This window comes from Sciurus vulgaris (genome assembly GCF_902686455.1).
Source record: "Sciurus vulgaris genome assembly, chromosome: 10".
In the NCBI taxonomy this organism is placed as follows: domain Eukaryota; kingdom Metazoa; phylum Chordata; class Mammalia; order Rodentia; family Sciuridae; genus Sciurus; species Sciurus vulgaris.
The window spans coordinates 115217437-115231307 of NC_136470.1; the positions used below are offsets into that span (position 1 = coordinate 115217437).

At 47.9% G+C, this 13871-nt stretch overlaps 1 protein-coding gene across 3 annotated transcripts; it reads right to left on the reverse strand.

The window, feature by feature from the left end:
• Positions 1-20: 20 nt before the first annotated feature.
• On the reverse strand, positions 21-9485 carry UBA7 (ubiquitin like modifier activating enzyme 7). Of its 3 annotated transcripts, none has more exons than XM_079155471.1 (24): positions 9307-9484; positions 9049-9217; positions 8819-8953; positions 8603-8709; positions 8147-8237; positions 7904-8039; positions 7632-7729; positions 7388-7534; positions 6552-6722; positions 6257-6376; positions 6035-6115; positions 5798-5953; positions 5547-5712; positions 5263-5468; positions 5110-5174; positions 4845-5028; positions 4697-4771; positions 4284-4467; positions 3509-3591; positions 2938-3027; positions 2654-2845; positions 1016-1108; positions 840-940; positions 32-361 (listed from the first exon to the last, which is right to left on the reverse strand). In XM_079155471.1, the coding sequence occupies exons 1-24, from the start codon at positions 9360-9362 to the stop codon at positions 145-147; spliced, it is 3123 nt and encodes a 1040-aa protein (XP_079011597.1). In that variant the 5' UTR covers positions 9363-9484; the 3' UTR covers positions 32-144. The 3 variants fall into 3 exon arrangements, with proteins under 3 accessions (XP_079011599.1, XP_079011597.1, XP_079011598.1); XM_079155472.1 differs by having other exon boundaries at positions 37-361; positions 6275-6376; positions 9307-9483; XM_079155473.1 differs by lacking the exon at positions 2654-2845 and having other exon boundaries at positions 21-361; positions 9307-9485.
• Positions 9486-13871: the final 4386 nt, after the last annotated feature.

Below are 13871 nucleotides of genomic sequence, written 5' to 3' on the forward strand. Positions count from 1 at the left end.
TTGTGAGACACAGTTCAGGAGGCAAATCTGAAGTCTTTTCTTTCCCTTTCAGGGTCTTGTCTTGCCCATGTCACTTGCCCATGTGCTTTACTGCCCTGTGTCCTGTCATCCATGTTTTCTACTATGCCTTCCTTCAACAAGCATTTATTGAGTGTCTGCTGTGCGCTCAAGATGCAGGGTTTTTAGGCAGATCTCCATAGAGCCAAGTGGTGGGGCAGTGGCTGGCTTGTCACACAATTCATAGTGCAGAGGTGGGAAGGCAGTTTTGTCCTCCTCACCCTCACAGCTCAGCTCCAGTACTAGTACCTGCAGCCCGGGCTCAGGCACCTGGCCGGTCACCCGCTGAACCAGTTCTGTCACCCTGGTATGGGGGGCGGGGGGGCGGAGCAGGTTAGGGGAGATTGGGCATGTGAGCTTAGGTAGACAGAAGGTAACCTGGCATGGACTAGAGGGTGCTTCAGAGCCCTCAGGAGCCCAGACCAGAAGCAGGAGCAGCTTAAGACAGGAAACATCTGAAACTATTTTAGGAGCAGCTGGTGGGGTGGGCAGGAGGCAGGAAGCTGTGGGTCCCCTGGGAGTGGGCTATGAAAGGGCAGCTGAGCAGGGAGGGTTGCAGGGCTAGTGGGGCTGGCTAAGTAGAGAGCTCCCAAAGGCCCCTCCTTAGGCTCTTACACTCACCCCACCCCCAGTCCATTTGCTTGCCCCATTTGGTGAAAGAATGTTTCAGAAAGTATGAGGGGCCTAGAATAGGGCTGGGAAGAAGAAAGGCTATGTGTACCACATCCTCAACATTCAGAGGCAGGCAGAACCTAGTTATCCAGAGCTGGCTGTGGGCTCACCTGAGGGACAAGTGCTGGGCCTGCTTTTGAGATGACCATCGTGCTGAATAGAGCAGGGCTGGGCCATACAGCAGCATCCTTACCCTTAGTCCATATTGTTCCTAGACAAATACAGGTCAGATACCCACTGGGCCAGGCTGGATTTGGCTTAGGGGCAGAGTGGGATCAGGGCACACCTGGAGATGGGCCAGCAGTGACTCCAGCGTCCTCTCAGGCTGCCCAGCAGGCACCTTCAGGCGGTCCCAAGAGGTCCACTTCAGGCAATTGAACTGGGGATAGAGGTAGGGATGAATGAGTTTTCACACAACCGATAACCACTGTCCCAGTTACTAGCAGCCTTTTCTAGGGGAGGAGCTGTGTTAGAGGCAGGAAGTGGGGCGGGGGTGGGGGGTGTTTAGAGGGTGGAACCTGGGCCTAGAGTCTCAGCCCCCTCCTGCCCAGGCTGAGGCCAGCACAGGAAATGGGGCTATGGGGCCCACACAGGGAAACAGACTGATCCATCACACAGGCCAGTTGTTGGAAGGGAACTAAGGGGGTGGTGCTTCCTGAGGAAGCCAGAGCTAGGCTACTGGAGTCTCCGATAAAGCTGCTTCTTCCTCAAATGCAAGGCTAGAAGCTGGGGGATGCATCCTACTCCCTCATCCTTACTTCCAGAGCCTTTGACTACTTTGGGGCACACAGGAGTGAATAGCATAGTGACTACTGGGACCCTACTGGCCCAGAGATCCCAGCAGGGACACAGTCCATAGAGGCCTCCTCTTTCTGTCCAGTTTCCTTTCCTGTATCAAGAGTCTTGAGTTTCTGACGCCTAGAGTTGAGGACAGAAGGGTGGTGGATAGCCAGAGATGAGAATGGGGGACCTTGCCAGCCCCTCAGAAAACACACTGGGGTCAAGCTGAGACTAGGTTAGAGGAAGATGAGGTCTCCTCCCCACTTCCTCCACTCCACAGACAAAGGCAGCCTGTGTGTTGATTAGAGGTGGAGTGTCTCACAAACGGGTTCTATGTGTTGTGTTCAGAGGGACCCTAGGGCTGCTTGGCAAAGGCCAGTACTAGCCAGTGACTTTTGCCTTCTCCCCTGGTGAGAACATCCCCTTTATCCTCTTTCTTGTGCCCCAAGGAAATGCCACTACTACAAAGTCTAGGCACATAATTTGGAGACATTCCCAGCCCTATAGTCACAGGAACACATGCACACAAGCCCAGGAACACCCACATGTGTAGCCATGTACACATCCATGCATGTCCATATTGAGGAAAGGCCTGCATTCCCATCTGGCTCACAGATGTGCAAGCTTTCTCCCTTCATACCCACACACCAGGGATGCCCAGATCTGTGCCAATCACATACACTCCTATAGGGCTGCTGTCCCACATTCCTGGCAGTAAGTCTAGTGCCCCTTAATTCAGCTTGGAGGGGTAGCCTGGGGCCCTACAGGAGGAAGCTAGACTCTTTCTGAGGATGGGGCCCTGGTCCCCCCTACCTACGATTTCCTCCTCCCCACTATCTACCTCCTCAGGGTAATTTCTGGGAAGGAGGAGGTTGTGGGGATGTCTGGCTCCACTAATGAGTTAAAGCTGCAGCTCCCCCAGACCCTGGATTGGAGTGGGGTGGGAGGAAGGGCTGATGGCTACTTCCTGTGTCTGACAGGTTTCAGCCTGGCTTCATAGCAAAAAGGGGGCTGGAGGGAGTCTTGAGAACTCCTTCACAGTCTGGTTCTGGAGTGAGGCCACAGCTAGAGTGGGGCCTCTTTGGGAAGATGAAGGAAAAAACAAAAAACTAGCAAGGGTAAGGGTAGAGTGTCAAGGGCTCACCGTCTGGGTGGTTGGAGGAGAAGGCACCCAGCGCATGAGATTGTTTTCAGCCAGGTGCAGGTAACTATGACGAAAGGCACCAAGGGGCCGTGACCCATACACCACCTTATACAGTTCCAAGCCTAACAGGCCTGCCACAGCTGCTGTAGTGGTGGCAATGGCTGGTATAATCTGGTCCACAATTCGTTTGCTCTGCCAAGGACAAGAGATTTGGTTTGGAACTAAGCTGTAGAGCTAGGGTTTGACCCCCACTTCCAGGCCTGAGTCCTAAGGGGTAGGGTTACCTGAGAACAGTCGACTGGTGGGATCCTATAGTTTTGACATCGAAGGCTAGCTGCTGCTGTCACAAAGTCCATGTGAAAGTTGCTGTCATCCTGTGAGGCCCAAATCACAGTAGCATTAATACTACAGCAGTGCCCATCACCATGGCCAACTGTGTGCTACTGTGCAAGTGTTTGCACAGTTTTACTTTTTTGCAGTACTGTGGATTGCACCCAGGAGTGCTTTACCACTGAGCTATATTCCCAGCCCTTTTTACTTTTTATATTGAGACAGGGTTTCTCTAAGTTGCCCAGGCTGGCCTCAAACTTATGATTCCCTTGACTCAACCTCTTGAGTTGCTGGGATTACAGGCATGCACAATGAGGCCCAGCAGGTCTTTGCACAGTTCTGTGGATAGGAGCTCACTATCTCCCCTTTATCACATAATGAGGCTGAGGTTCAAGGAAGGGTTGCTGCTTTCAGCAACCCTTCCTACTGAAGGAGAATTCAGGGACTCTCAAGCTACCCTCTTTGCTCCTCACCTCCTCTACAACTTACCCCAACCCAACACCTTACCCCAACTTAAGATCCCACCTTCTGAAACATCAGAGGCTTCAGGGGAGGACCCTTGCCCCAGACTTCCAGAGCTTCCTGCAGCTCCTTCAACAGCTCAGGCCCTGTCAGGGGAAGGGATGTTGGGGTAGTCCTTAGCCCCTGTCTCCTGCACTCTTCCTGGAGTCTAGAGCCTATTCTTAGTTTCTGCCAAGGCTGTCACTTACTACACTTTTTTTTTTTTTTTGGCAGGGGGGAGGTACCAGTGATTGAACTAGGGTCACTTAACCACTGAGCCACCTCCCAGCCCTTTTATTTTTAATTTTGAGGCAGGGTCTCACTAAGTTACAAATGACTTAATAAGTTGCTCAGGCTGGCTTTGAACTTAAAATCCTCCTGCCTCAGCCTTCTGAGCTTTTGGGATTGTAGACATGTGCCACCACATTCAGTTTTTACTATACTTTTGATAAAATCAAGGAATCCCCTTGATTGATGCTGCAACCTCTTCCTTAGCAGCCCCACCTTTACTGTGAGCACACGTGTGCTCCTATGTGACTCTGTCCTCACCTGGGGGCCATTGCAAGGTATTCCCCATAGCTCCCTGAGACTCTCCCAAGAGAACTGGGATACAGAGTAGGCAGCAAGGAAAGGATCTATTGAGAGGCCAGAGGATGGGGCTAAACCTAGAGGAAAGCATGGTAAGAGAACCTGAAATATACTAAGTTGACTGAAGGGCTTTCAAGCCCTACCTTGCTTCAGGACAGGTTGAAGTCAGGGTCAGGCCTTTGAATGGCAGTATGGGAGTCAAGAGTCTCACCAAACTCAGTAGAAGCCCAAGTCAGCTCTAGGTTACTAGCGAAGGTGGAGGCCAGGTGCTGGGGGTCAGGCTGTGGCAGTAATTTCAGCAGCTCCCTGAGTGCAGTTTGATCGGGTGAGCCAGGAATCCCATGCATTTGAGCATACAGGTTGGCAGCTGCCAGCACATAGAGGAGGTCCATATCCTGCAGCAAGACCAAGAGTAGGGGCAGATGCATGGCTGTGAGTGAGCATGTCTGGATAAATACAGGTGGTTCACGTGAATCTGTTTGAGCACCTACCTGCCACACATATGAATACCCATATACACAAACAAGGCAGTCAGCATCTGCATTTCTACAGAATACAGAGGTGACTTCCTCTGCTCTGAGAGCCATGTCTCTATCTCAGGGCTTCCCAAGGATTCCCACTCACCTGGTTGGTGTCAAATTCCAGGGGCTGGGGACAGTGTTTTGAACCTGACCAGAATGGAGTTCCATCCTCAAGCATCTAGAGAAAGACAGGCTGTTGGGCTCAGTCTGGTGCCCTGAACCCTCAGCCCCCCCAACCCCTTGCCACTCACTTTATCAGGTGGGAAGTGCCTCAGTAGCTGTATTATGCCATAATGGAAACAGAGTTGCCATTGGCCAAGGGCCCACACCACGCAGTCTTGCCAGGTCTGTGGGTGCACTCTTAGAACACCCAGAACCAGCCGTAGTAAGGTCAGTGTCTGTGGCCTATCCATGTCTGCCAGGGAAGTAGGTGCCCTATGGAAAGAGGAGAAAGTTTGAAGCCGAGCCCTGTGCATGGAGCCCTAGACTTTCTTCCACCTCTCTGTGTGGCCTTACTGTTGGTAGCAGTTGATGGTCTCTGCAGATAGTCGGAAGAGTTCCTCGAATTCATTCCGAGCCCACTGTGGGGGAAGGGAGGGACAATAAAGTGTCATATGAGGAACAGATATGCAGCTGAGGGCTGAGATTGGTGGGGTGAGGTGTGCTCACCTGCAGGGTGTGCTCAGCTGTGCTTGGGAAGTGCCACCCAGTACAGACAGGGTGTGGGGCATCCTCAGAAGCTGCAGCTGAGGCAGGGCCACTGTAGACCTCAGTCACATGTGGTATGAACACTGAAGCACTGCCCCTGGTACCCTGTGTGCCTGCCTCCAACAGCGGCTTCAGATATTGGGTGCAGCGAGTAGCCACATAGTGCCCTGACAAGGGAGCAGAGGGTCAGTAGTGGGTCTGACACTGCCTTGGGCAAGGGGCTGAGCTCCAAGTCAGGTACTCACGAGCTGAGAAACTGTCCAGGGCAGCAACCACACCATCTACATGAGAGAAGAAGTTTTCCCCATAGATGTGCTCAGTGGTGGGATCCAGTGGCTGAGTGAGTGAAGTCACCCGTAAGTCTGGGTTCAGTTTCTGGGCAGCTGCAGCAGCCACCTCTGCCTTGGGCCTCTATGAAGAAAGGAGGACAATATTGAGTATGGGACCTTATAGGAGGGCAGTCTGGGACACAGGTGTGGGAGGGGCTGGCACTCACACCAATGTCCTGAGTCCTGAACAGGAACTGACGGCTGAGATTAGAGCGCTCTATGTGGTCCATGTCAGCAACAGTTACACCACCACAGCCCCCTGCTCCTAGGCCCATTAGGGCAAAATCTTTGAGCAGCTCACAGCCAATGGCACCAGTGCCCACCTGCTGGTAGGAGCAACTTTAGCCTGAGGGCTTGACTTAGCCCTCCCAAAGACACTCCCCATCCTCACTCCCACAGCTCACCAAGAAGTAGTGCTGGAGGCTCAGTTTCTCCTGAAAACCAGCCCCAAACACTGCGATTTGCCCATCATAACGGCAGCCTCTCTGGAGGACACAGAATAGAGTCAGTGATGGCTGCTGGCCTATGCTGCATCTCCTTTCGCTGAGTTGTCTGAATCAAGACCTTAGGACCATTCTTCATGTTTCTTCCCTAGCCCTGATTTTGAATGAGGTTTGCACACACACCCTTTTCTCAGATCTCACCGGGGCACAGTCCTCAGGATTGGGAAGACAATCTTCTGGAAGGCAATCGAGGGCATCAAAGTATAGCCACTGGTCCACGGGCATGAACTTCCTGGAGATTGCCTAGGGGATGGCACTTCAGATTGAGGGCTTCTGCCAACTTCTAACCCCCTTAGATTCCAGCTTAGGCTGTGCCTACATTAGTGAAGCCTCCAGGGCCATGGCCTGGTATTGGGTGCTTCACTGACCCACATACCTCCCCATCTCCTTCCCACTCCCTGCCTGTGATTATGCCCACCTTCAGGACTTCCTGGGCAGCCATGGCTCCCAGAATGGCTGCCATGGGACTCAAGCCACCAGCACTACTCAAGGCAATTGTCCACAGCAGGGCCTCATCCAGTGGCTCTTCTTCTCGGCCCTTCAGTGGTTCCAGGGCCTGTGCCAAACCTACCACAATCTTTGCATCAACCTATTGGGTAGAAATTTATGGGTATTTCAGTCCAGCCTGAGTTGGACCCCCCCTGATGCACACACACTTAAAGGCTTCAGGCAGCTATCACCCTGTTCTACAGAAGAGGAAGCAGAAGCCTAACTGGAAAGGTCTAACCCTACTGCTAGCCTGGGCAGCATAACCAGACAGCCCAGCACTAGACAGAAGCCTAAGGCTTTACCAATTTGGGTGCAACTTCCAACTTTACTCTGATGGCTTAGGACATAGCAGGGATCCCCAGGCTGTGTGCCTGATACTTCTGTGGACCCAGCCTCTAAAGATGGTGGTTTTTTTTTTTTTTTTTTTTTTTTTCATACTGAGGATTGAACTCAGGGATGCAGGATGCTCTCCACTGAGTTACATCCCCAGTCCTTCTTATCTTTTATTTTAAGACAAGGTCTCCCTAAGTTATCAAATCACCAAGTCCCCATCACAGAAGGAATGTTTATTGTCCTCTCTTCTCAGAGTGAGAATGTCAGGGGAGCCCGACCTTGAATTTGCAATCCTCCTGCCTCAGCCTCCCAGGTAGCTGGGGTTACAGGTGTCTGTCATTGTATCCAGCTTCCTCTTTCTTTTTAAGTGGGGATATTGCTTCTGGGGTTCAAACTCTAATAAGGCTAGGGTGATGCAGTGGGACCACTTACAGGATCCCAGGGTCGGGGCAGCCGGCCATGGAGGTTCTGGAATTTGTGCAATGCACGGAAGACCTGATGTAGGAGGTGGGCACGACGGGCTTGCTGGTGATTCTGAGCCACCACCTGGGGCTGGAGCAGGGCTATGTCCAGGGGCTTCTGCAAGGGGTACTTGGTTTAGGGTCAGGTCTGGAACACTGTGGGCCCCTTCAAGAAGGTGCCCAAATGCTCCCATTTCAGATGCACTTGCACTTACATGCGTCACAGTCTTGGATCTTTTGACTTCAGTTATAACCCCACCATGCAAGTAACGGGAGAAAGTTGTTGTGTCCCCAATGTCCAAGGACCCATCCTCTGGAAGAGATCTAGCCTAGTGAGTTATGATCCCTGAAGCTGGGTAGTTCCCATATCCCATCCTGACTCATGCTGCACCCTGGGAAAGGCAAAAGGAAAACCCATCCCCCAGGACTATGTTCCCCTCAGTGGTGTCTTGGGCATTGAGCCCAGGGTTGGATGGGGTTGACTTACCCTGTACATGGATGGGCCGAGGAGAACAGCCATTGAGCTCAACCATGCCCTCAATGCCTGAGAAAGTCACCAAGTCCCCATCACAGAAAGAGTGTCTATTGTCCTCTCTTCTCAGAGTGAGAATGCCAGGGGAGCCCTGGGTGGAAGGTGGCTGTCTCAAGTGTGCTTGTACCTGCTTTCCACAGGCTTTGGCAACCAATACTTCCCTAGTCAGCAGGTAAATGCCGATACCTCAACACCCACCTGGGAGATGTCCTGGATGGCAGCTGTCAGAGGTTCTGCCTCTGTAGGGTCCTGCACAGTGAAATTCTCACCAAAGTCACAGAATAACTGCCTAGTATGGATGGCAGGGATTACTGAGGTGGCTCACAGGTTGTGGTTAAGGAAAGGGGGCACTAGGATAGGCCTAGAGGATCTGAACTAGGAAAGAAAAGGTGGGAGAGGTTTGGAAACTAGAGATTTTTTTTTTTTTTTTTTTTTTTTTTGGGTGGTGGTGGTAGAGAAAAGGCTACTAAGGCAAGGGTCTGAAGACTGGATTGGAGGAACCAGATGAGTGGGACTGGAGACCAAAATTGGAGGCAATTCTTGGAAAGGCCTGAGATTGGGCAGAGGGGCACTGGAGCAGGCTTAGAGCTGGGGACAGCACTGAGAGCAATTATTGGCTGTGATGTGGTAGGCTGGGAAGGGAGTCTCACTCACCCCACAAGGCCCCGGGTATCAGCCACTAGAAAGCAGACTCCATGCTTGTGGCACAAAGTGCCCACCTTCAGCTGCTCCTCCAGGTTTGAGGCAGTTAGCACTACCACCTGGGTGAACACCTTGATCAGTAGGGCCAGAACACCTGCCCAGACTTCCCTTCTATTGAGAGTAGAGATGGGAACTGACTGGCCTGGAAACTAGGGCTAGAGAAGTTACCTGGAAGTTCAGCAGTAGGTCCTCTGTGATGTCACCTGTGTAGACAAAGACCTGGACAGCTTCATTGAGTTGAGCCAAGCATTTTTGAGAGGCATCAGCCCTGTTCTTTTCCAAGTCTTTCTCTGAGAGGAAAAACTAGGGAGACATCCAGTGCAGATTGAGCCAAGAGATTCCACTTGGGTTCTGTCCCCATCCTGGTCTGACATCCCAGAGCCCCTCAGGACCCTTACCTGAGCAGCCAGGTCAGACCAGCAGGTGGGATGGGGATCATGCAGAGTGAGGCTGCCAACCCCCATCAGGACCAGGTTCTTAGCTATCTCAGCTCCCAGGCCTTGTAGGCCAGACAGCAGGACTTTGGCTGTCTGAATCCTCTGCATGGCAAGTGGGCCCAGCACATACCTGTGGATGAGAAGTAGGAGGGCAGGCATCTAGAGATCAGAGAGGTCTGAAGGCCACCATCCCATTCCCTATTCCACTTCAAGGCTCACAGCTGTCTGGAGTATAGCTCCTCATCCAGCAACATGGAAGGCTCCAGGATATCCATCTTCAAGCCTGGCACTCACAGCTACAGTCTCTGTGTGGGAAGTGGCACCAGCAGGGGTTGTAACTATTGCAAACAGGCAGCAAAGCCAAGGGACTAAAGAAAGCTGCTGGTTACAGCCTTCTTCCTGGTTCCTCTGTCATTTCAGGGAAAGCAAAAGTGAAAGTGAGAATATACTCTGAGTAGACTCCTTGTCCTGCCTCCAGACTAGGACAGATGCCCAAGCTAAGTGAGCTAATTGCCAGGTCTATTGCCTGGGATGAGTCCCAGGATTATAAGAGGATAGGCAGTCTCTCAGACCTAAAGGTGGGAGCCACAGAGCAGCCATAATCACATGCCATTTTTCTTTTACACTTCTGTTTTGAAATAATTGTAGACTGACAAGAAGAAGTTGCAAAAATAGTATAAAGAGTTCCTGGGGCTGGGGAGATAGCTCAGTCGATAGAGTGCTTGCCTTGTAAGCACAAGGCCCTGGGTTTGATCCCCAGCACCGCCCCCCCCCCAAAAAAAAAAAAAAAAAAGAGTTCCTGGGCTGGGGTTGTGTCTCAGTGGTAGAGAGCTTGCCTAGCAAGTGTGAGGCACTGGGTTCGATTCTCAGCATCACATATAAGTAAATTAATAAAATAAAGGTACATAGAAACTAAAAAATTTTTAAAAAGAGTTCCTATGTACCCTTTGTAGATTTGTCTTTTTTGTCTTAGGAATTTGGGGGCAGTTGTTTAGAGAAAAGTCAACTCCCCATAAAACTTCACAACAGCTAAACCAAGGGCTGTCATAAGTTTTTGGTTTTGCTTTTTTCTAAATTCTTTTTTAAATATATATATATATTTTTTCAGTTGTAGGTAGACATAAAACCTTTATTTTATTTTTATGTGGTGCTGAGGACCAAACCCAAGGCCACGTGTGCTAGGCATGTGCGCTACCACTGGACCACAACCCAGCCCTTTGTTTTTGTTTTAATTGAGATGAAATTCAGACAGACTCCAGAATACATGCCTGTAATTCCAGTGACTTCAGAGTTGAGGCAGAAGGATTGAAAATTCAAGGCCAGCCTCAGCAACTTAGCAAGACCCTTACCTGTTTCAAAATAAAAAAATAAAAAGGACCGGGATTTAGCTCAGTGGTAGACTGCCCCTGGGTTCAATCCCCAGTACAAAAACAAAAACAAACAGAAAATTGAAGTGAAATTTGTAAAACAAGATTAATTATTTTAGGGCCTGGGTCTACAGCTCAGTGCCTAGCATGTATAAGTTCCCTGGGTTCAATCCCCAAGACTGCCAAAAATAAAAATAAATTAATCAACTATTTCAAAGCATATAATTAGGTGATATTGAGTATACCCACAATATCATGCAACCACTACCTTTCTCTAGTTTCAAGGTTTTTCATCAACCCAAAAGAACACCCCAAACCATTAAGTAATTACCACTCATTCCCTCTACTCCCACTGTGATCCTCTAGCAAACACTACTATGCTCTCTGTTTCTAGAGATCTGCCTATTTGGGATATTTCATTTAAAAGGAATCATAAAAAATGTGACCTTGCCGAGCACAGTGAGGCATGTCTGTAATCCAGTGATTTGGGAGGTTGAAATAGGAGAATCTGAAGTTCAAGGCAATTTAGCAAGACCCTAAGCAACTTAGTGAGACCCTGACTCAAAAATAACAAAATAAAAAGTGCTGAGGATGTGACTCAGTGGTTAAGCACCTCTCTGAGTTTAGTCCATGGTACCAAAATAAATAAATAAATAAAATTAAAATTAAAAATAACTAGAGGGCTGGGGTTGTGGCTCAGTGGTAGAGCGCTTGCCTAGCATGTATGAGACCCTGGGTTTGATCCTCAGCACCACATAATAAATAAACAAACAAATAAATGTATGTATGTATTGTGTCCATCTACAACAAAAAATATTAAAAAAATAAAAAGGGCTAGGGATGTACCTAAGTTAAATTGTTCTAGGTTAAATCGTCCAGTACTCTCCTCCCAAAATATGACTTTTTGTGTCTGCTTCCCTTCATTTAGCATGTTTTTGAGGTTCATCCAAGTTGTACCCTCTATCAGTATTTCATTTATTTTCATGGCTGGATGTTATTCCATTGCACATGTATATCACAGTGTGTTTGTCAACTCATCTGTGTCCACTTCTTGGCCTCTGTGAAGAATGCTGCTGTGATCACTTTTTTTTTTTTTTTTTTTTTTTTGTTACATCTGTATTTCAGCATTTGTTTCTAAAAGACGAATGCCTCCCTTTTAAATATAAACACAATACCATGATCCCTCACCTCTCCAAATCAACTTCTTAGTATCACCAAATATCCAGTGGGGTTCAAGTTTCAGTGTGATAATTTTTTTTTTTTTTGCAGTGCTGGGGATTGAACCCATGGCCTTGTACTTGCAAGGCAAGCACTCTGCCAACTGAGCTATCTCCCCAGCCCCAGTGTGATAGTTTTTGAACAAGTACTTGTTTGAGTATTTTTTTTTTTCAATTATTTTTGATGTACTCTAGGAACAGCATTGTTAGGTCTTGGGATGATTCTATGTTTAACTCCCCCCTCCCCATGCTAGGGATTGAACCCAGCTTTATGCTTGTGTGGCAAGCACTCTACCAACTGAGCTATATCCCCAGACCCTATGTTCAACTTTTTGAGGGACCACCAAACTGTTTTCTACAGCAGCTATACTATTTTACATTCCCTCTAATGTACACAAATTCCTATTTCTCTCTATCATTGCCAACACTAGCTATTTTTCTTTCCTTTTTAAAAAAATATAACCATATCAGTGAGTATGAACAGGTAGATAGATCATTGTGGTCTTTTTAAATTTTTTTTTTAGTTGTAGATAGACACAATACCTTTATTTATTATTTTTTATGTGGTGCTGAGGATTGAACCTAGTGCCTCACTCGTGCCAGACAAGTGCTCTGCCACTGAGCCACAACCCCAAACCCCATTGCGGTCTTTTTGCTTTCCTTCAACAGACATTTATTGGATGAAACCAGGACCAAATTCTGAAATAAAATTCTGTCTTTAACAACCATTCTTATTTTTTTTTTTTTTTTGTAATTTTGTGGTTGTAAACAAAGTGCCTTTATTTTGTTTATTTTTATGTGGTGCTAATGATCGAAATCAGTGCCTTGCACATGCTAGGCAGGTGCTCTACCCCTGAGTTACAGACCCAGCCCATTCATTCTTAAATTTTAAAACTGATTAAAATAGGCCTGGCAGTGGCACAGGCCTATAACTTCAGCATTTCTGGAAGCTGAAGCAGGAGGATTGCAAGTTTGAGGCCAGCTTTCGCAACTCTCTCTCTCTCTTTATTTATTTATTTTTTGGTACTGGGGATTGAACCCAGGGTACTTAACCCCGAGCTACATCCCCAGCCCTTTTTATGTTTGTTTTGACACAGGGTCTCACCAAATTGCTTAGACCTCGCTAAACTGCTGAGGCTGACTTTGAACATGAGATCCTCTTGTCTCAGCTTGCCGAGTCACTGGGATTACAGACATGTGCCACTGTCCCTGGTGGAATAGGTGAATTTCCAAAAATTGTGGTAAAATATACATGAGATGGAATTTACTATTTTAAATGTATAATTCATTTAAATTAAGCATATTCACATTTTGGTACACTGCTCACCATCATCTTCGTAATTTTTTCATCTTGCCAAACTGAAACTCTGTATCCATTAAACAAGAAGTCCCTGATAACCTATTCCCCTCCTTCCTCCATTATATTAATCCCTTTTCTGTTGCAATAACAAAATACCTGAAGTTAGGTACTTATAAAGAAGTTTGTTTAGCTCACAGTTCTGCAGGTCTAAGAGTGTGGTGCCAGTTTCTGTATAGCTCCAGCGAGGCCTTCATGGGGGATGACATCACCTTGGTGAGATGTTGTGCAGAAGACATCACATCACATGGTATGGATGTTGGGAGATTCAGGGATCAGTCCTTGCCTTTTTTTTTTTTTTTTTTTTTGGTGGTGGTGCTGGGGATTGAACCCAGGGCCTCACACATGCTAGGCAAGTGCTCTACCATTGAGTTACTTCCCAGTTAGTCTTGCTCTTTTTATTACAACTAATTTTCTATGGAACTAACTGGGGTCCCAAGAAAACTACATTAATCCCTTTGGAAGGCAACAACCCCAATGACCTAAACCACCTTTTATTGTCATAATAAACAGAATGAGTTCAATTGTCAGTATAACAAATAGATTTGCAATAAGGTCTGTAATTTCTAATGGAGGACAATGAGGATGGGGAGGGGTGTAGGATGTCACTGTTAATGGGATAAGAAAAGAATATATAGAAGTTCTAGATCACAGAAAGAGTGAGAATGTAATCAAAAGAAGTTGGTTGTTAGCATGTTAAAAGGGAGAAAGACTCTGAGGGAACAGGTAAACAAAAGGAAAAGAGCAAGAAAAGTAAAGAAATAAAAACAAATTTTTTCAATAAGGATGAAAAAAAAAATCTACACTCTAACAGTCATATAGTATTCAAACCTCCCAGTCTTC

Bases quoted from the DNA above. Each gene is read 5' to 3' on its own strand.
- UBA7 (XM_079155471.1), bottom strand. From the start codon at position 9,362: ATGGATATCCTGGAGCCTTCCATGTTGCTGGATGAGGAGCTATACTCC. The intron at 6,116-6,256 runs GTGTGTGTGCAA...TGTGTCCTCCAG, and splicing joins CGGTGAGATCTGAGAAAAGG to AGAGGCTGCCGTTATGATGG. The intron at 362-839 runs GTGAGCCCACAG...CCCCCATACCAG, and splicing joins GCCCAGCACTTGTCCCTCAG to GGTGACAGAACTGGTTCAGC.